This window comes from Peromyscus eremicus, chromosome 5, assembly GCF_949786415.1.
Source record: "Peromyscus eremicus chromosome 5, PerEre_H2_v1, whole genome shotgun sequence".
In the NCBI taxonomy this organism is placed as follows: domain Eukaryota; kingdom Metazoa; phylum Chordata; class Mammalia; order Rodentia; family Cricetidae; genus Peromyscus; species Peromyscus eremicus.
The window spans coordinates 115,819,602-115,843,283 of NC_081420.1; the positions used below are offsets into that span (position 1 = coordinate 115,819,602).

Below are 23,682 nucleotides of genomic sequence, written 5' to 3' on the forward strand. Positions count from 1 at the left end.
GGAAGGCACTGGAAGTTTACACACAGAGAACCACGGTGCAGTTTATGAACATATATCACTGTGGTTAGACTGACATGAGGCAAAGACAGAATAGAGGCATTCAGTTAGACAGATGGTGCTCTGTCCAACATAGGATCTGAGCAGTAGAATAGAATTAGCTAAGGGAATAATTTAAAGAATTAGGAATAGCATTCATTTACATTATGCCTAGAGAACACATAATTTGCAAAATATTTTTGTCATGTTTCTTATAGAATTCTCTTCTTTTTCTATACAATGATTGCTAATTGATATTTGGCAAATAGCTGTACACCTTTTAAAATATGTTTCAATAATTTCAAACTGTACTAATTTTCATAATTTCAGTTATATTTTCACTGAAACTGGCTAACTAGCTTAGTTCATTAATTCTGCTAGTGAGCTACTGAATGTTTGTATTGTACACTAAGCATTGTGTAGCTAGAATTTTCCTGCCTGGCCCACAGTCAGGACAAATCTCTCTCACCTGCCAGTCCCACAGCCGCTCAGACCGTACCAAGTAAACACAGAGACTTATATTGCTTACAAACTGTATGGCCGTGGCAGACTTCTTGCTAACTGTTCTTATATCTTAAATTAATCCATTTCTGTAAACCTATACCTTGCCACGTGGCTCGTGGCTTACCGGCATCTTCACATGCTGCTTGTCCTGGTGGCAGCTGGCAGTGTCTCTGACTCAGCCTTCCACTTCCCAGAATTCTTCTCCTCCTTGTCCCGCCTATACTTCCTCCTGCCTGACTACTGGCCAATCAGTGTTTTATTTACTAACCAATCAGAGCAACACATTTGCCATAAAGAACATCCCACAGCAGCATTGCATAATCAGAGATATGATATTAATAGGAAAGACATCTAAAGATGATTGAGAGAAAAATAATAAAAGTACATGAATTTTTATAAGGAAAATACATTTATTTACAAAACAAAGCATATTCTTTGTGTCTTAGTTTTAAGTTTCTCTAGAATCAAATCCTGAGAAAAGCATTCAAGTGCAACTAACTTATTTGGAAGTAAATTCCCCAAACACTGTTAATGGCATAGAGAAATGCAGCAGGGACAGGGCACAAGTTAAAGAAAATAAATTGTCATGAGAACTCATGAGAATAATACGGCCAACTTTCTTAATAGCTAGATTATCATCACAAGTTGCCCCTCCCTGTCACCCCACACAGAGGCTGAGGGTCACTCTTCAGGGGTCTTATGTCCGTGGGACTTCTGGCTTGTTGCCCAGGTGTCAGACAGATTATGGATCTGTGCTAGAAGGAGTGTTAAGGTAATGAAATGTAGATGCTGGCACTTCTGAGTCAAAATTCCCAAGAAACAGGAGGGCTTTGAGTTCTGCTCTACAAGGTGATGTGATTAGGCCCCAAATACAGCAGCTTTAGTTTGTAGATTTGAAAACAGAGAAAAACACATACCTGTATCAAATATTAATTTGTATATGTTTTTGATAGCTTTAAAGATTTGGCATAGCCATTTGTATTTAGGTAGGAATTTCTTGAGGGGCTTTTTTTTTTCCTCACTGTGAAGTCAGTGAGCAGAGTGTAGACGTTGCTCCTAATTCTATTTCTGAATCAGAAATTCAAAGCATAATAGAAATCCAAGTGGCCAGGGTGTGTATTGAAAGCTGAAAAGACGTGAATTTAAAGGAAGTAATAATGATTCCTGACACATCAGGAGTCAGGAACCTGGGATTCCTGTCATTGCTGCTGACAGTGTGGACAAAAAGGGGATTTTGATGGACTGTTTGTGGGCATGTAAATTAGCAGATCCATGATGAGAACAGTATGAAGATTCAAAAAAATAAAAATAAAAAATAAGCCAGTCTGGTGTTACAAACCTATAATGGATAGAGCAAGCTCACAGCCAGCCTAGACAATTTAGTGATCCCCATCTCAAAATAGAAATAAAAGAGCTGTAGTGGAACCCTTGCCTTTTATGCACGATGCCCTAGGTTCAGGCTCTAGTATGTTAAACAATTTTTAAAAAGAAAGAAAAGAAAAACAAGTATCATGTGATCCAGCTGAGCCACCCTGAGTGGCTCAGGAAGTAAAAGCAGCACCTCAAAGAGGCACTTGCATATATCATCACACCTGCATTCATCGTCACAATAGTCATAATAATGAAGACATAGAGCCAGCTTAAGTGCCTATCAACAGATATGTGGGTAACAAAAACACTTTATATATCCACACTTGCAGTGTCTGCCATAAGACAATGAACGTTAAGGGTGGGTAGGGTGTTATTTATTTACCGATGTCATTTACTGGGCACGAGAAATGAACCATGAGGCACAACAAAACCCATTTTGAGAGTTTATTAAGGAAGGGAGAAAGATGGGTGTGAGTAGGCCTATGGGAGAGAATTTGAGGAGAAAGCAGGAAACGGGTAGAGTCTGCCTTTAAGGGTCACCTTGAGCATTCATACAGGGGCTTAGGTAGCTGCGACAAGCATGCGAATATATTACGTGACCAAGCTGCACACGGATTACGGATTACAGAGGACGTAAGGCCCTGGCATAGTGACTAAGCATTTTGCCTGACTGCTGCCAGGTCTTGCGTGGTCATCTGACTCCAGAAGCAGCTAGGAGAGTGTCGGGAATATTAACATAGGAGATCTTATACTAAATGAAATAATCCACACACAGAAAGACAAATATCACATATCGTCCCTTATATATAAATGTTTTAAAAATTGACATGAACATTGAATAGCAACTATTAGTAGTTGGGAAGGGACATGGGAGGTAGGATTTGAATGGTGTATGCTGTGTGCATGCATTGGATTATCACAATGAGCCCATTAATGTATATAATGAATACATTTTAATAAAAATAAAATATCCCAAGTTACAGTTTATGATGAAGCTTGGGTGTTGATATATATAAGATCTGTGATCACTTGTCATGAAAGAGATAGAGCACCCACTCTGCCTCTTGATCTCCATGGGGAGCCAGATTGAATGTCAGTGCCTCCAGCCTGGCTTCTACAGTCTCAGAGACTCATCCACAGGTGTGATGATGAACCTGGAGTTACAGTTGCTTCCAGCTGGGAAGGACTTTCCAGGTGACTTGTCTTTGGTACATTATTTGTAAAAGAAACTGTGTTATTTTACCTTTTTGGCTTTTAGTCTATGAAACCATGTTTGCCAAGAGAGAGGACTGGCAAGGGTTAGAGAGAAGTGAGCTGATGAAGTACTTCAACGACTGCGGCCATTTCCCCACACAGAGCCAGATGGACGAGTACTGGGACCTGTTCCACAGACGTGAGTGCTGCCGCTCTCATCCCTCACCCTCCTCTTTCCTTTCCTCTCTCCTGCCTTCCTCCCTCCTCCTCCTCCTCCTCTCACTTTATTTATCATTTAGTCGTGTATATTCACTGCACATTGCATTTTATATAAGGACAGTTTCATGCACTCATAAATTGTATGTTGAGTCCACTCCCCCTTTTCCCTTACCGTCTGTTGTACCATAAAGTCCTTTCCCTCAAATGCGTTCGTATCTGAACTTAATCCATATGAGGAAAGGCAGGTTAAAAGAAAGTAAAGTTGTTTTGTAATTGGAGAGCAGAAAGATGATTTCAACTTTTACTTTAAAATACATATTTTGGTATGCTAAAAAGTTACATCTAGCTAAGTACATTAATCACTTTTTCAGTTGATATGACCAATACTTGAGAAAAATGATTTAAAAGGAATGATTTGGCTCATGGCTTCAGAAGGTTCAAACACATAATGAAAAGGAAGTGACAGGAGGAGGAAACAGGACAGATTCTACAGCAGGATGCTGTGCACAAAGACATGCCTCAAGCGATGTATTTCTGTAAATTTCCAGAACCTTCCAGAATAGCACTGTCTGCTAGGGCCAAGCCTTCAACAATGAGACTATTGGGGACATTTCATTTATAATGAAACTATACAGAATATATTTAATTGCTACTAAAATTTTTCTCTTGGATAGTCAGATTTGATACTAATGAACACAGTCAGGTTTACATTCATAAACATAGTAAACTAAAGCATTTTACACTTGAAAAATAATTTCTTACTGGGTGTATAGATCAGTGGTTCAGAGTTTGCCTAGTATATGCAAGGTCAGGGGTATATATAGCCCCCAGCCAGCAATGCCAGAAATGGAAAATAATTGTGTTCCAAATAGTAAACAGATGAAAGGGTAAAATTATCTGATAGTATTTAATAATATATATAAAACAACATTTTTCTCCTCTAAAAACTAGTAAGAGGAAAAATCATCAAAGTGTGAGAAATCTTAATGAATTAAATTTTTTTCAGATTTTTTTCTTTCCTAGGCTTATTGAAGTCTAATGAACAAAAACATTTGAGATGTATAATGTGGTGTGGTATGCCACACATTGATAGCCACAACCATGAGCTAGCATATCTGCCATTACCCATAGCTCCCTTCTGAGTACATTTGTATGTGTGTGGGAGGGAATGTAAAGATATCACTCACTTAGAAAGTCTTAAGTAAGCCATATAATAGTATTAATTTCTTTTTTTTCTTCTTCTTAAACTTGTTTTTAAATCATGTTGCTGTATTTGAGATTCCTGGTCCATCACATAAGTATATTTGCCTTATTAGTACCTTACCAGTTTACCCCTGGCACCACGGGCAGTGTTTTCAGAGTCAACAAATAAATGAGATTATGCAGTATTTTTCTTTCAGCATCTTGTTTGCTGCATTTAGTGCAATGTCCTCCAGTTTCATGTATGTTTTCAAAGTGACAAAATTTCCTTTAAATGGTGAGTACTATACCCTTGTTCCTGTAGACTGCATGTCTTTATTCATGCCTCTGCTGATGGACACTCAAGACGATTCCACGGCTTGAATGTCTATTTAGGACATTTCCACAGTGAGCATGTAGGTATTTCTTTGCCATGATGATCTAATGACCTTGTTCAGAATTACAATAGTTCTGGTTGAATTTTTTTCTTTATAGCATTTCTGTATTGTTTTCTATAATGGCAGTAGCAACCTACATTTCTACCCACAGTGTTCAAATATTCCTCCTTCCCATATCTTTACCACTTTTCACTTGTTTTGCTGGAAAGAGCCATCAGCCTATATAGCATGTATGTGGTAGTATCTCAGTGTGGTTTTGATTTGCATTTCTCTGTCTGGTCATTAATAACGTTGAGAATTTTTTCTTATTTTGTTGTTGGTTATTTGGAGTTTGGAGTTGTTCTTTGTTTGTTTGTTTGGGTTTTTTTTTTTGTTTTTTTTTTTGGCAATGTTTTGGTCCTTGTCCGTTTTTAATTGAATTTTTTTGTGGGTTTTAGTTGACTAAGTTTTAGGATTTTCCCCTGTCACAGACAGTTTATCAGTATTCTCCCCCATTCTGCTGGCTGCCTTTGGTTCTATTTTTCTGTTGGTTCTTGTTTTTCCCGTGTGTCAGCTCTTTAATTTGTTTGTTGTAGTCTCAATATTTTGTATTTTTGTTGTTTGCTTTTGTGGTGATGTTCAAAACATCCTAGCCAATCACATGCAAGAGTGCTTTGTCCCCAGGTCATCTGCTAGGAATTTCATGGTTTGAGATTTTGTGTAATCCATTTCTAGTGGATGTTTATCTGCAGGTATCCAGTTTCCCCAGCACTACCTGTTGAAGATCCTACCCTTCTCTCATTGTATTCTCAGCATTGTTGTTAAAGATCATGACCTACAAATGTGTAGGTTTGGTTCTGACTCAGTTCTGTCTCATGAGTTTATATATGCTTTGTGGTTGTCCCACACTCCTTTGAAAACTACAGACTTAAAATAATTCAAAGTCAGGGAGCAAAATGTGTCTGGTCCTGTTTTTCTTTCTTCAAATTATTTGGCCATTAGGCATTTTTTATAGTCTCATGAAAATTTTAGGTATTTTTTTTTCTAAAATGACATTTTAAGATTCAAAGTAAATAAGGTAATTTCATCTTGTCCTGATTCCACTTTGTGATACTGTAGACACTTCTTAGCCCTCTGTTCCTCCCCAACATTTGTCTTGGCAACATACTCAGCATTGTCTGTGACCATGACCATATTCCAGATGTATTAACCAAAATAATATTTGTACAAGCTAAACATAAGTCAAAATAACTGCTAAAGGTATACATAAAAATAATTGTCATGTTATATGTGAAATAGCTACTATGTTCTGCAAAAACAGATATGTCAAAGTTACTCTGATCCTCATCAAAGATTGATATAATTGTGGTCTATGTGGTCTTTTGTCTTTAAAAATGCTGAGTCCATGCTGGAGAGATGGTTCAATGGGTAAGAGCATTAATGCTCTTCCAGATAACATGGGTTCAATTTCCGGCACCCACGTGGCAGTTTATAGCTGTCTGTAACTCCAGTTCCAGGGCATCTAGCAGCCTCACACAGGTATATATACAAACAAAACTCAATACATATAAAAAAAAAATGAGCTTTGGCATCAAGAGTTTCCCGAGGTGCTAGCCTTCTCTTGGCTACCTGCTTAAAAACATGAATCCTAATTTGACCTTTTTATGTATGATGGTCTGTAACTTTGTAACCTACACTATAACAGTTTCAAAAAGAGTTCATTAAATGTGAGGGTAATTTGGGCGGTGTGAATGTATTTATATTAATTCTTCCAATCTCTAAATGCAAAATGACTCTCCGTTATTTGTGCTCACTATTTCTTTCATTAATATCTTTCTGTTCTCAATGTAAAGATATTTCACTTTCTTGGTTCAACTCATTGCCAAGTGTTTTACTTTTCTGACACCATAATAAATAGGATTATTTTCTTAATTTATTTTTCTGATTTTTTTCATTGTGTAAAGAATTGCAGTTTATGTTTTTGTATGTTAGCATTTCTTTGTACATTTTAGTGCTGTGCCTTTCTGACATTTTTAATGACAATGTATCCCTAATTAAATCCAGAAAAAGCAACATTTTAGGAAGTATTTTTTGATAAAGGAAAAGTAGTCACAAAAGTTGGGTGGTATCTGAATGACAATCTTGAATCATGATTTTATTTTTAAATGTCTCTTCCTTTGCTCTTCAGGAGCATTCACCAGTTTTTTTCACTTTGGACACTCCTGTCACTACACTTAGAATCATTTTCTCAGCTTTATGACTATTTGCTCACCTCTTGTTAGAGGCATCTGAATCACTTTGAATTTCAGTGTCTATGGTTAGGTTAGTTGTTTGAGTTTTTAAACATGACAAAATATTGAATATAGAAAATGTAGAAAATATCATAATATATAAAAATTCCAATAAATTGCAGTTGTTAACATGTAAAATCTATTTTACTAGCCTCCACTGTGCATGAAACATTATTTTTATGAAAATCTGTATTTTCTGCATGTTATATAAACATCTGTTTTTTTGCTTTTCAATATTCCTGTTTCCAAGCTATACGTTTATTCACATTATTTATGCATGAATAATATTTATGCATGTCATGAGTATTCTGAAATATATTTACTGTTGTATATTTAAGTTGTTTTGATTTTGCTTTAAAGTTGTTTGATTTAAAAAATTAAATGCAGCAAGAATTATTTCAGAAATGAACAGGTGTTAGTATTCAAAGCTTAAGATTTCCAACTAAATAGTTCCACAGGGTAGTTTTCCCTGATTACTTTGGGGTGTACTGCAGTGGGGTGAATTTAGAGCTTGTTTCTGGTATTGAACCATTGATATTTACTTTCTGGTTCTACATCTCAGTAGCTATTTGTCTTTAGGAGGCTGTTTTTATCCTTATTTTTTCTTCTCCTCTACCAAAGTCAGAAGTTGTATTGTTGAGAAGCTTAAATGAAATTATTCATGTGAAATATTTAATATTTGACTATAAGTGTTCAATAAGCATTTGCTGTTATTATTTAATTATAGTTATTTAAGGTTTTTAATTTTCTTTTTGCTTTGAAGATGTTTAAATCTTGAACCTTATTTAATTGTATATTGACTCATTTCATAGAGATTTTAGTCAGTTGACTTTTACACATATCATTTCTCTTGCTATCAAAAGACTTTTCTGCTTATCTGGCAGATGAGGACAAGGGCTGAAAGAAACTTCTGAATTCACTGGTAAGGCTGAAGGCTTAACTGGAGTCTCTTCAATCCAAGATTGAAGTTGATGTTGATTTCAGTTTGTTTTGTGAAGATACTTCAAAATCAGTGCTATGAAAACACAATTCTACGAGTTAGAGAAAGACTTCTGGCCTCCAGACCTAGCTCGGTGGTGGAGTGTTGCCTTGCATACATAGGCCCTGGGTCTAACTCAGAAGTGCAAAAACCAAAAGAAAATGATGCCCTGCCCTCCTCAACAGCATTCAGCAACACCAACAGCTTTGCTTTTACCTTGTGCAGACTAGCTTCAGTGAGTTTTGTAACAAGGTAATTTTTTTTATAAATGATGAGTCTGTTAAAATTCTTATTAATTTTAATAAATAAATAAAATTTAAAAAAAAGAAAACATAATTAAAGAACACATTTTTATTTCAATTCCTGAGGTTAGGGAATTTTATGCGCTTTTGAGGGTGTGTATGCATGTGTCTGTGGAGATGTATTCAGGGCCTGAGAAGTGTCTGTCCTCTTGAGCCATCATCTCTCACTGAACTCGAAGTTCACTGTCTTTTGGTTAGGTTGGCTGACAAGGAAGTCCTTGTGCTTCTCTTCTCCTGCCCCCTCAGAGCTGGCAGTATGGGCACACACAGTCACATCTTGCTTTTTGTGTGATGCCAGCTCAGGTCTTCATGCTTGTCTGAAAATTATTCTTACAAGATGGGCAAACTTTCTCTTCTAGAAAACAGCGTGCCTGGTGGTGGTGGCGCACGCCTTTAATCCCAGCACTCGGGAGGCAGAGGGAGGCGGATCTCTGTGAGTTCGAGGCCAGCCTGGGCTACCAAGTGAGTTCCAGGAAAGGCTCAAAGCTACACAGAGAAACCCTGTCTCGAAAAAAAAAAAAAGAAAGAAAGAAAAAAGAAAACAGCGTGATGATTTTAATTTTGCATCTAATTATTTTTCTCTGTCCCACTAAAAATTATTTTGATACACACAATGCTTTTATTTAAAGTGAAGTAAGTACTGGTAATGATGGAAAGAAAACGAAATCGTGTAGAGGTAATAGACTTTTTGTCACTGACTCCACTTTCAAGAGATTCTGATTGTGTTCAGTTTAGATTGTCAGTCATCTTCATTCATACTCCTTGGAGTGTGGATGATAGCTCAATATATGAAACTACACTTCTTTTGATCCAATTTTAATCTAATTCACAAGCAGTTAATTCAGCTGATTAACTTCTAGTGTGTGATATCAAGTAGGTCAGATTCCTGAAAGTCTTTGCATCTTTAGGTATTTTTAACTTTTTTTATTCCTTATTCTTATTACTATGGTAACAAAGGAATTGTAACTAAGGACATGGTTTTAGTCTGAAATTTTTTCTCTGGGAGAATAAAGTGTGCTTGGGCTATAAGTATTGTACATATTGAAAGGTGCAGACCATGCAAACATGGAACCCTTGACTCATTTAAATCCCAACAAATGGAAAGAATGACAGCAGACTGTGAAAGGAAAACACTGCTGCGTGGTGCTGTGTTCTCTGTCCTCCCACAGCCTGGTCTCCAGGGGTTTGAACTTGGAAGGCTTTCCAGTGTCTTTCTGCCATGTGACGAGAACTTTTAGTTCATTTGTTAGACCTAATTTTTATTCATAAAGTTGATCAGAATACTCAATAGTAACATTAAGACTATATTCAGGGGAGAGGACTAGACAAACATTTAAATCAGAAATATGAAAGGTACTTACATATTCTTTATCCCAAAGATCAAGTGCCTGAAGAGACTGTGCCCCAAGGTAGGGTGTGAGCTATTTTCATATTCCCTGGTCAGACAGAGGTGGATTGTATCTGCCTCATGGCTTCCTGCTCTTCATCCAAAGCCACTACACCTGCATTTTCTGCTACTTTTTCAACATATAGTTTTATATTGTAAGGGGGAAACATGATGGTTTAATTTCTCCACTATCTATATGAACAGGTACTCTAACAAAGAAGTTTTAATAATGTAGAAAGAGAATTGAGAAGATTTCTTGTCTGTAGAGCCACCTCTCCAGGCCTTGACATGATTTTTAAAAGTAGATTCTGGAATATAGGAAATGTGAGACTAGCAAATACTGATGGTGAAAGGACGTAGAAGAACCGAAGGTTAACTTGGGGCAAAACTATTATTAAAATAACTTTAGACAGAAATACATAGTCTGTGTGGCTGGCGTCTTTACTAAGAAGGGGGTCATTTGCGCTTTAGCACGTGTCTCCACTTTGTGCGATTTGTCAGTTTTTTACTAACAAACAATATTCCAGTGTGTGGCTATGCCATACTTACTTACTTAGCCATTGGGTTAATAGCTCTTTGGGCTGCTTCCACCTTTCTGCTATCAAGTACTATGAGCATCTTTTGGGGGCTTTTATTTACATTTTTCTAATAATGAGTAATAGCACACATCTTTTCATATTCTCAGTAGATAATTCTATTGAAAATATTAAATTTTATGTATATTGTTTCGATGAAGAACTTTGTTTTCTTATATTATTTGTGTTTTTCTATTCTGATAAAATATCTCCTCTGTCAGATACATCATTTTCTTCTCATATTAGCTACTTGGATTTATCTATCTATCTGTTTGTCTGACTAGTATTGTGACTTTTAACTTCCTTTTTACATTTATTTTATTTGTTGAGAATGTCATATGAGTACATCATTTACATAATTTTCATCCTTTCCTATCCCCCTCCCACTCTTCCCATGTCTCTCCACTTCCTCTTAGTCATAACCACTTCTATTTTTATTTAAAAGGATTTTTTTTTATTTTACATACCAACCATAGTTCCCCCTCTCTCCTCTCCCTCCCTTCACTCTCCCCCATGTACCCCCACTCCACCACCATCCACTCCTCAGAGAGGATAAGGCCTCTCATGGGGAGTCAACAATGTCTGGCATATCAAATTGAGGCATCTTCTTTAAATATTATTACACACACTCATCTGTTCATACACACACACACACACACACACATATATATATAAATGTACATACTACATGTGTGTGAATTCACACACATACATATATATATGTGTGTATTTATATACACACAGTCCATTTAGTGTTGCTTTGAAGAAAAAAGTCTTAAAATTTTCATTAATTTTAATAATTTCACTCCTCTATAATAGTTATTTGGCAGAATGCTTAATAAATTTTGCCCACCACAAATAACAAATATTTTCCCTAGAAATATAGATGTTCACACTGAGTTTTTGGCCTGCAAACCATTTTCTTTCAACCTATCAGCATATTTGAATATATAAAGCATAGATTTGGTTTTGGTGATTTTTACCCTTCCTTCCTCCCTATGTTGTTCCATGCCTGCTGCCTTTTGCCCTGTGCATAAATAGTTCAGTGAATAATTACAATTACACCATAAACTTTAAAATGTTATTTAAAAACACTTCAGTAGTTCAGTAGAGATTGCAATGTGCAGCTTAATTTATAACAACAGTTACATTTATATTAAAGATACCTGTTAAAAGATAGAGACTTTGTTTCAATATATCTCCATGTCATGTCTTTATAATACCATTGTTATCACATGGACTATGTGTGTGAAAATATATACCTAGCAAACTTTTACAATTATGTTCTTCTGCAATAATGCATTTTGTAGTAGTTGAGAGAAAGAATGTGCAAACAGCCGGGCGGTGGTGGCACATGCCTTTAATCCCAGCACTCGGGAGGCAGAGGCAGGTGGATCTTTGTGAGTTCGAGGCCAGCCTGGTCTACAGAGCAAGATCCAGGAAAAGGCGCAAAGCTACACAAAAGCTACACAGAGAAACCCTGTCTCAAAAAACCAAAAAAAAAAAAAAAAAAAAAAAAAGAATGTGCAAACATGTTTTATGGACATTATATTTATGAATAACTTGCCATTTCATTTCTCCTCATTCTTTCTCTGGACATGAACTAACATCTGGTGTCTTTTCTTCAGCAGGGCTGCCACCACCAGGTTCTTTGAATCTTTATAAGCCTGGAGATGCCTTTGTTATTTTCATCTTCACAGAGTAATTTTGCTGCATATAGAATTATTGGATACCAATTTTAGTTTTCATTAAGTATTCTGGCTACATCATTAGCACCTTCCAATTATCTTATTTTGTCCCCTGTATACAAGAAAATGATATGCTTTTCCTTCTGTTTTCATGACTCAGTTTCACCTCTGTCCATCAGCAGTTTGGTCACTGTAAAAATGTGGTGTATGTCTACATATACTTTGAGCTCAAATTTAAGGTTCATTTGATCTTTCTTTTTTGTCTTACTATGCTTGGTAAGTTTTCCACAGAAAGGTTTTTTTGGTCCCTTCTTTCCTCTGCCCATCTGCAGCTCTTATTGACCACCTCCTGGTCCATTTAAGCATGTTACAAAGGTATGAGCTCCCTCTTTATTTTTAAAATCATTTTTTTGTCTTCAAATTAGTTAACGCATGTTTGTCTATCTTCAGACTATTTCTTTGGTCTGTCTTTAAAGTTGCGGATGAACTCATGTTGTGATCTTGTCATGTGCCTATGGTGTCTTCATCTACAATGCGTCTGGATGCTTTCCCTCTGTTTATTTATCTTGATAATCACTTTTTGATTGTCACCATATTTTCTTTATGGTTTACATTAATAATCTGAATGTTTGTCTTAGTAGCTTCTTTCAAGTCTATACTAAACCTAATATCTAAATATAAACTGGTAACTACTAGTTAATATTACTCACAGCCTGCTTCCTAGTGAGCTATGTGTTCCTATTTCTCTGCATGTCTCACTTAATGCTGTTGTTAATATTGAATACCTGACATTTTAGATACAGTGTTATCATGAGTATGAATTTTTGCTCATTTCTAAGGCTTTATTTGTGTAGACTTGATAGGTGGAAACGGATCCAAGGGACTCCTATGCTCACTGGTTTTTCATTCGTCTGATTATTATTTAAAGATGTGTGTGTGTGAATGTGTGTGTGTGTGTGTGTGTGTGTGTGTGTGTGTGTGTGTGTGTGTGAAAGAGAGGGGGGGCATAAAGAGGCCAAAGGAGGATATCAGATCCCCAGCAGCTGTAGTTACAGCTAATTGTGTGTTAACTGGCACGGGTGCTGGAAACTGAACTCTGATCCTCTGAAAGAGCAGCAGACTTTCTTAACAAAGTAACCAAGTCTCCAGCCTCTGATTTTGTTATTTTAGTTCTTCTTTTTGTGGTTTGTTCCTTTATTTTGTTTTGAGTGACTTTTCAAAGAGTCACTCTTTATCACTCACAACCAATGGTTAGGCAGAATAGTCACTCAGATACTTTGCATTCACAAGGTTTCTGTCCTCTGCTTACAGACCTGTGTGAGGAGTGGGGCTCAGATGCGTGTCAGCCCCATGTTTGGCTTTTACTGGTACTCTTGAGTACTTCTGAGCCATTTGATTTCTCTGACAGCTTTGGATGACTTTCTCTAGGCTTTTCATTTCCAGAGGTTTCCTATTCATGACAGATTTCTGTTTGATCTTAGCTCAGGCTGCTCCTCAGGATAACAAAGCTGTAACTTTTCTGTGTGTTTCTTACATTGCTTGTTATTTGTAGTATCAATGCCAATGACTGTCAGTTCTCATCTCTTCAAATCAATTTGGCTTCATATGATAGCTGCTTAGGAAAGAAAATCATTCTTGTTTTAGCACTTTAGTATCTGTCCAGGTATTTGTATATGTGTCAGAAACCAGAAATTAGGCAGATGTGCTTTTCTTTAGAAAGATAGAATTGGGAGAGTTGGAGTAGGTAAGTGAGTAGAACACTTAGCACAAATCTAAAGATCATAAATGAAGTAGCAAAGATGGTTTCGACACGTGGCAGCAGTTAGGAAATCTGCTACCTCTCCTAAAACTAAGCAGTGAGAATATTCCTTCTACCACACTCATGTCACCAGTAAGTGGAGTCACGTGAACTGTTCTAATGTGAGATTATTTGAGGGATTCGATATATTTACAACATACAACACTGGGTCACTAGGGAAGAGTTTGATGTTACCTCATCCACTGATGGGTCTAACCCAAAGTCCTGTGGGTCTTTGTGTATCAGGATGCCAATTCTCTGCTGTTAGGCATCTCTAATGCTTTCTACCATAAGAGAACATGACAGTGAAAAGAAATGTCTGTGAATATGCTAAGTGAATGCTTCCCTTAGTTGTTTATGTACTGTGTGTTTGTGTATGTGTGCATGTATGTTTGTATGTTTATATATGTATGCATTTGCATGTAGTTTGTATGTACCTTATATGTTGAGACTGTCTCACTGAACAGAGCTCACCATTTCAGCTAGACGAGCTGGCCCCAGGTCTCCAGGATCTGCTGTTTCCATCCCCCCCCATGCTGCAGCTACAGATGTATGTGCAGCTGCACCTGGATTTATGCAGAAGCTGAGATCCGAACTTTGGTCCTCATGCTTGTGAAATAAACAGTATACCATTTTCCAAGTACTACAGAATTTATTTTTTGATGAAATTGTTATTTATAAATATGTTCTAGAAATTGCCTTTCAGCAATAGAGGGATAGTCACATGTAACTGGACAAATGCCGCACCCTAAGCTTTATTCATAAATGTGCTGAGTGTGAAGATGATAAAGGCATTATTATGGCTTCAGTTTGGAGATCAGAAAAATTATAGAGTAGCTAAAGCTGGAGTTAATCTTCGCAAGAGAGTTAACGAGATTGAAAACAAACACAAAGGTCTGACAAATAGGGAAGGACACTGCAATTTAGAATTCTCTTGGCAGGTGGTGCCTCTGAGGAGAATGTGTGTTTGCTGGGTGAGCAAGTGGAGAGGGCACAATGTTACTGAAATTTCTGGTAAAAAAAAAAAATCCTGGTCATTTACTGGGACAAAATTGATGGTAGTTGCTTTTCCCTCCAGGGAGGACTCTTACCGTTTGGAATTACTTATTCAACCCATTATCATCTGTCTACTGAAAAAATAAATGCTTCCAAATGTATAATCCAAATAAAATTTCAGTTATCAATCAGTCATGTTCCAGCAGGAGCTATTTAAACATTTTCCCTTAAAGCTGTGCAACCCCAGAGAAACGAGACACCAGACCCCTGGGAGCAAAGAAGAGCCTTAAATACGTCTGACATCACTTGGCTTTAGCCCTAACTAGTGCAGCCGTGTCTAGGAATCATCAAGGACAAGGATGATTCTACCACTTCCCTGTCATACCTGGCAGTCATGTGAATTGCTGCTCCAATTAATATGTTATCCTAATTAGCCATTCTGTATTTTGTAAAGCTTCAAGTCTTTCATTATTTGGGTTGAAATATTGGAACCAGTATTACACAGCTGCACAGAGAACCTGACTAAATTTTGTTTAATCAGTTGTTCTTCTTAAACTTGTCTGTTTCCTCTAAGTAGAAAGTGACCATCTTTAAGAAACAGCAGGAACACCAAGGGTGGAGAATGTTGTAATATCAATAACGGTACAATCAGTTCCAATACAGCCAGTTCAGGGCAAGGGAATCCACTAACATGTCTCTGTTTTCGATGCTCAAGTGTCTGAAATATCCAGACTACAAACTCTCTGGTGAGAATACCTTTGCAATACAAGGTTCTGACATAATATAAAATATTTCATCACAATCTCTTAAAATTTTTATATAGCATAATTAACTCAATATTTTATATTAAAAAAACCCTCATCTTGATTAGAATCTCACAATGAAGTGAAAACTTCCAAAGTCTTTAAAACAGTGTTTAACTTTTTTTGGGGGGGGGTTATTTATTTTAATTGCAACCACAGTTTCCCCTCTCTCCTCTCCTCCCATTCCCTCCCCCCACCTCCCCTCTGCCACCACCCCCAGAATCCACTCCTCCTCTGTTTCTGTTCAGAAAGGGACAGGCTTCCCATGGGTGTCAACAAAGCATGGCATATCAAGTTGAGGTAAGACTAAGCATCTCCCATTGAATTAAGGCTTGGTAAGGTGATCCAGTGTGAGGAATCGGTTCCCAAAAGCCCTGCCAAAGCATTGGGGACAGGCCCCATTTCCACTGCTAGGAGTCCTACAAGTAGATCAAACTATACAACTGTCACACATAGGTAGAGGGTCTAGGTCGGTCCCAGTGTGGGCTCCTTAGCTGTTGGTCCAGTGTTTGTGAGCTCCTATGGGCCTAGGTTAGTTGTCTCTGTGGGTTGTCTTGTAATGACATTGACTCCCCGCTGGCTCATACAATCCTTCTTCCTTCTCTTTAACAGGATTCCTGAAGCTTGGCCCAGTGCTTGGCTGTGGATCCCTGCATCTGCTTGCATCATTTGCTGGATGAAGGCTCTCTGATGACAATTAGGATATTCACCAACCTGATTACAGGAGATGGCCAGTTCAGACTATCTATCCACTATTGCTAGGAGTCTTAGCTGGAGTCATCCTTGTAGATTCCTGGGAGTTTACCTTGATCCAGGATTCTACTTGACCCCAAAATGCCACCCCTCATCAAGGCAACTCTTTCATTACTCTCTCCCTCTTTCCAACCCCCCAACCCAATCCCTCATGTTCCCATCCCTGCCAGCCCCAAGTCTACCCAGGAGATCTCTTTTATTTCAACTTCCCAGGGTAATCCATGCTTTCCTCTTTGGGTCTTCCTTGTAACCTAGCCTCTCTAGGGCTTTGGATTGTAGCATGGTTATCCTTTACTTTACAGCTAATATTCATGTATGAGTGAGCATAGAGAATGTTTGTCTTTTTGAGTCTGGGTTACCTACTCAGAATGATTTTTTTCTAGTTCCATTCATTTGCCTTCAAATTTCCTGGTATCCTTGTTTTTAACATTGTGTAAATGTACCACATTTTCTTTATCCATTCCTCGGTTGAGGGACATCTAGGTTGTTTCCAGGTTCTGGCTACTACTAATAAAGCTGCTATGAGCATAGTTGAGCAAGTGTCCTTGTGGTATGATTGAGAATCCTTTGGATATATGCCCAAGAGTGGTATAGCTGGAACTTGAGATACATTGATTTCCAGTTTTCTGAGAAACCACCATATTGATTCCCAAAGTGACTATACAAGTTTGTACTCCTACTATCAATGGAGGAGTTGTTCCCCTTGTTCCACATTCTCTCCAGCAATAAGCTGTCATTAGTGTTCATGATCTTAGCCATTCTGACAGGTATAAGATGGAATCTCAGAGTTGTTTTGATTTGCATTTCCCTGATGGCTAAGGATGTTGAACAATTCTTTAAGTGTATTTCAGCCATTTGAGATTCTTCTGTTGAGAATTGTCTGTTTAGATCTGTATGCCATTTTTTAATTGGATCATTTGGGTTTTTGATGTCTAGTTTCTTGGATTCCTTATATATTTTGGAGATCAGCCCTCTGTCAGATGTGGGGTTGGTGAAAATCTCTCATTCTGTAGGCTGCCATTTTGTCTTGTTGACAATGTTCTTTGCCTTACAGAAGCTTCTCAGTTTCAAGAGGTCCCATTTATTAATTATTGATCTTAGTGTCTGTGCTCTTGGTGTTATATTGAGGAAGTGGTCTCCTGTGCCAACACATTCAAGGCTACATCCCACTTTCTCTTCTATCAGGTTCAGTGTATGTTGATATATGTTGAGGTCTTTGATCCACTTGGACTTGAGTTTTTTGCATTGTGATAGATCCATTTGGATTCTTCTACATATTGACATCCAGTTATGCCAGCACCATTTGTTGAAGATGCTTTCTTTTTTCCATTGTATAATTTTGGCTTTGTCAAATATCAGGTGTTCATAGATGTATGGATTTATGTCTGGGTCTTTGATTCAATTCCATTGATCCACCTGTCTGTTTTTATGCCCATACCATGAGGTTTTTATTGCTATAGCTCTGCAGTAGAGCTTGAAATCAAGGATGGTGACACCTCTGGAAGTTCCTTTATTGTATAGGATTGTTTTAGCTATCCTGGGATTTTTATTTTTTTCATTTGAAGTTGAGTATTGTTCTTTACTCCTCAAATTGTTCCACACAATAGAAAGAGAAGGAGCATTGCCAAATTCTTTTTAAGAGGCTATAGTCAACCTGATACCCAAACCAAAGACTCAGCAAAAAAAGAGAATTGCAAATAAAATCACTCATGTACATTGATGCACAAATACTCAATAAAATACTTGCAAACTGAATCCAAGGACACATCAAAAAGATCATCCACCATGATCAAGTAGGCTTCATCCCCAGAGATGCACGCATGGTTCAATATACAAAAATCTTTCAATGTAATCCACCATATAAACAAACTGAAAGAAAACAACATGATTATCTTGTTAGATGCTGAATAACCCTTTGAAAAAAACCAACACCTCTTTATGATAAAGGTCTTGGAGAGATCAAGGACACAAAAAACATGCCTAAACATAGTAAAAGCAATATACAGCAAGCTGATAGTCAACATCAAATTAAATGGAAAGAAACTCAAAGAAATTATACTAAAATCAGGAACTAGACAAGGCTATCCACTCTCTCCATATCTATTCAATATAGTACTTAAAGTTCAAGGTAGAGCAATAAGACAACAAAAGGAGTTCAAGTAGATACAAATTGGAAAGAAAGTCTTGCTTCCTCTATTCAAGTCAGGCTAACAACTTTACTTTTTAAAATAACAAATTCTTTGCACTTTTGTGAGAGTTTGACTCACATTTTGCCTTCAATACCAATTGCTCACAGGAGTATTTCTTGACTTTCATCACTGAAACAGCCCATCATATACCCCCTGCTCTTCTTCCTTGTTCCATCTTTTAAATAGTTGTTTTCTTTCATTCTGATAGATGACAAGTTTATTTGTTTAATGTCAGCCCTGTCCACTAGCTTGTTAATTACCATTCTGCAGAGGCCAGTCTTGTTCTCTGCTATAAATAGTTCATTAGAGTAGAATCTTATATGGAGAATGGAGAGGAGAGAATGTGTCACCAATGATAAGAGAATGAAGAGCACATGACAGTTTTAAAATGAAAAGCATGACAATAAATGTCTCTTTACTTTCCTCTAAAATTCATGGTGCAAGAAAAATGTAAAAGTAGCCTATGCCTCTGTGCAGTGAGAGTAAAAACTGGATTGTCTGGTCATCTTTTTTTCTTGAGACATGCCTGTTAGAAGCTTGAAGCACTTGTACAGTATTTGTCCAGGTGATACCTTCTTTCTAGGTGTTCTGTTTGGTTATTGCAGGGAGTGATTCTAGGCAAGAAGATATTCAGGTATTTAGATCCAGTTAGAAAAACAGAAAAATAAAAGCCTGTAAATTATTCAATGAATATGTATCTAGCTGTCATATTATTCTCTCTCTCTCTCCCCCTCTCTCTCTGTCTCTCCTTCCCTGCCTCCCTCCCTCCACACACATGTGCGTGCGCTCGCGCACTCACACACACACACACACACTCATTTGCAGTTATGCAGTTATATACATTAACATCATAATCTATAATTTATTTTAAATTAAGAATCTCCAGGTTGAGAATATTGGTACCAGTTTCCCAACTCTTGTCTGCTTCATTTCATGTTACATATTTAACTCTCACATTTCTATTCTGGGGAGTAGTACAGTCATATTTTGGGGAATGTATGTGCAAAGACATTTTAGAAACCCCTTTTTAATATAAGCTCTCACACTTGATTCATGCAGTTAATATAACCTGACACTATTGGAACTGATGTGAAACTATTGTACTCAGGAGCAGCAATGATGAAATAAGCTATAGTCTTTGTAGCAACAAGATGAATCTACTATATTTGTCATATGATAAGATTTTACAGAGAATTATTTTCTCTTTGTTTATATGGAATAACATGAGTAATATCATCTCTTCAGAAGTAGGTTTTCCTCTCAAGGATCTGTACAATGTGTCAATTACGTGTATAACAACTGGTGGGGAGAGATGGTAACAGGCGAAACATTTGAGGAGAAGAAAACTTTCTCTATTTCTCTAAACTACATATAAATCAACCTGAAACTCAGTAAAGTGATGTGATATTTGGTACATTCTATTGCCTTGACAAAATACCATCACTAAGGCAACTTGTAGAGAAAAGCATTAGTTTGGGGATTCATGATTCCACAGGGTTAGAGTCCATGGTCATCATAGTGGGGAGCACGGCAGGAGGCAGGGAGGCATGGCAGTCTCTGAGAGCTTGCACCTTGAACAACCATCAGGCAGAAAGATGGGGGAAGATTAGGAATAGTGTGCATTTTGACCTCAAAATCTACCCCCAGTGACATGCCTCCTTCCACAAGGACACACATCATAATTATTTGCAAACAGTTTCACCGACTGGGGATGAAACATGCAGACGTGAACCTATGGGGACCATTCCCATTCACACCACCACAGCCACTGTCCTCTTTTCCATCTCTCCCTCCTTCTGCCCCCATCTTTTTCCTTTCTCATTTTTTATTGAACAAATACTAATGAGCCTTCTTTAAATGTGTTAATTCCCACAGGTACATAGGCATACACTAATGAATGAATGATATAAATGTTTACAACTTACTTCAAAAGGAAAGAAGACATTTACTAGATATAACACTGAAGTAAATCTATGATTTTACTTTCATCAAAATATCGGAGGGCATTGGGAGAGGGGACCAAAACGGAAACCTAGTGCAGAGGAAACTCCCTGTAATCTATGAGGGTGACCCTAGTGAGGATCCCTAGTAATGGAGGATACAGAGTCTGAACTAGCCATCTTCTGTAACCAGGTAAGGCATCTTCTGTAACCAGGTGGTGGGACTGGAACACTAACCCAGCCACAAAACCCTTGACCTTCAATCTGTCCTGCCTGCAGGATGTACTGGGGCAATGGTGGCACAGAACTTTGGGAGAGGCCCAAGCCATGAGAGGGAGCCCATGCCTGACACTGCCTAAATGACCAGGAGCTGGAGGCTGTATAGCTCAGAGACTTAGGGCAGAGCCAACATAACTAGCCAAAGCAAAACAAAACAAAACGAAAACTCAATGAAGTATCCCTGATGATGTTCATGTTCTACTTAGAGATTGATGCCTAGTATAGTCATCATCAGAAAGGTTGCCTTCAGCAGTTAATGGGAGTAGATGCAGACTCCCAGCCAAACATTAGGCAGAGAGCCCAGCTTGGAGGTCCTTTCCATCGGAGCTTGGGAACCCCACAGAAGAGAGGAGGAAGACATGTGGGAAACAGTGAGGTAGGGGATACTAGGGAGCATGCCCCGAATCAACTCAGTGGTGTTCATATGGGCTCACAGAATGGCTTTGCCTGGCAGCAAGGTCAGTTCCTCTCTTACCCTGTATGTGAATCCTAAGCAAGAGTAGAAAGATATATACAACATGTAACAAAAATAACCTTGAATTTGTATCAATATACAAAAATCCTTTTAAAAAAGTAGAAATATATATACAGTATGTTATAACAAAAATGACCTTAAATTTCATCAATATACAAAAGTCCATACCAATACAAAATATTTGAGATTAATAGTTGCTTTTTAGTTTAAAGTAGATTCAATAATGTACTCTTTTATCTTATCATTCCTGTATTCCCCTAATGTATAACAAACATTCATGACCCATCAATTAACCAAAGAGTATCCACCCCACCTTTTGGGAATGTGGGTGTAGTTTTCTCCAGAGTGTTTGCTGTTGTCTGTGGATGAGGCATCATCAGAGTCCCAGAGAGAAAATTTGAGATAATGACCAAGTCCTGGGAAGACCAGCTATAACCTTTGCTGATAGGTATCACCTGTCAAGTTTCATGAGATCTCAGTGATCCATATTAACCTTGATCAAACCTGATCCATATTAACCTGGAATGAATTCACAGCCTCTTGTTTCCTGTGGAAGCAAAAGCAAAACCTCTTTCCCAAAGTAACACATTTTTTTAAAGTTAGGGCATCCCTAACGTATCTAGGTTGATTTAATTTAGCAGTCCAGTTCACAGTCCTACATTTCTTACCAGCTGTTGTTTGCTGGTCAGTATTCAAAAAACTCAAAATCAACACAAGACTATACAGTACCCAGACTCTCTGTGTATTTCCCATCTCTATGTGGCTTATTATTTTTTGTTATTTTACTTTTCTCTTTAAAGACTTTATTATTTTAAAATATTTATTTCTTTCTATGACTGTCCATACGCTTTTGCATCCTTTCTTTTTTCCTTTCTTTTATTAAGAGATTTTCTATTCATTTTACATACCAACCACAGATTCCCCTGTCCTCTCTCCTCCCGCCCACCAGCCTTTCCCCCCAACCCACCCCCCATTCCCACCTCCTCCAAGGTAAGATCTCCCATGGGGAGTCAGCAGAACATGGTATATTCAGTTGAGGTCCAAGCCCCTCGTCCCTGCACCAAGGCTGTGCAAAGTGTCTTACCCTAGGCACTAGGCTCCAAAAAGCTGGCTCATGCACTAGAGACAGGTCCCGATCCCACCACCTGGGGGCCGCCCAAACAGTTCAAGCCAAATAACTGTCTCACTTATTCAGAGGGCCTAGTCCTTTCTTCCTTGAGCCTATACACAGTGTGAAACATATTAGAACCTTTTTGTAGGTTTTTTCCATCTGGACCTCTTTTACTGTGACTGCATGAGCAAACTTCAGATTACTAAGCAACAGCTGGATAAAGCATGATCCTAATCAGTCTTATCAATAAAAACCAGGTGTCAAATATCAGGGTAGTAACATGAAAGATTAAAGAAGCAGAGGAGCATTCACCAGGGGCTTTTTACCTCTCCAGATCCTCACACAGAAAGGGCTGGGATCTTGTCTCTACCCTACCTTATCACTTTCTTTCTGTGCCTCCTGAGTGCTATGATTATAGGCATGAACCTCCCAAGTGCTTGGATTAAAGAAGTGAGCCTCCCAAGTGCTAGGACTAAAGGCATAAGCCACCACTGTCTGGTCTCTATGGTTAATTAGTGGCTAGCTCTGCCCTCTAATCTCCAGGCAAGTTTTATTTGTCAGAACATAAATTATCACACATTTCCCCCTTTTTTGTCTAAATAAAAAGCAAAGATTTTAACTAACATAAGGAAACTATATACAATAAACAATGACTATATATAAATATATACAGGCAATAATTATATTAACAATGTCTAGTTCGTTAGCATTTGACAAATTCAGAGAAAATACTCCATTATCTATCCTATCTTGATGAGTCCAAAATGTTGTACCTAATTCACTTTCTATCCTAACTTGCATTACCAACCCCAAACTATCTTTTTATGTCTCTCAATCTTATACACTTTATACCTCTTTAGTGAGTTTCTTTTCTGAGTCTGGTAACAAGGAAAACTATATAACTATTTAGTCTTTAACTCCATCAAGACCTGAGAAGGATATAATATTACCTGAGTAAACAGGAAGTGCAGAGCAAACAATTTCCAAACTTAAGAAATTACAGAAACAGCTGGCTGTCTGGACAGTCACCCAGGGTTCCTCTGCAATGTTGGGGCATCCGTCTTTGGCCTGCAGAATACCTGACAGACATTTCTGTGAAGCGGGATTTTTAAAGGACTGTCTCACCTTGTCTTGGTAAAGTTTGGCACTCACTTTCTCTTCTGTCCTGCTTGTCCCGTGTGGACAGCAACTGTTATCAGTTGAGGCGAGGCCATTTTCTTGACCAATGTTTGTCTT

General features: G+C 37.8%; 1 protein-coding gene across 2 annotated transcripts in view; it reads left to right on the top strand.

Annotated features, from left to right (window-relative positions):
• Nucleotides 1-23,682, top strand: part of Iqcm (IQ motif containing M) — a 467,544-nt gene that overhangs the window by 287,927 nt on the left and 155,935 nt on the right. For both annotated transcript variants that reach the window (XM_059264269.1, XM_059264270.1), the window contains one exon: nucleotides 3,170-3,304. In XM_059264269.1, coding sequence (XP_059120252.1) covers nucleotides 3,170-3,304 — 135 coding nt within the window. The remainder of the gene's footprint in view (nucleotides 1-3,169; nucleotides 3,305-23,682) is intronic.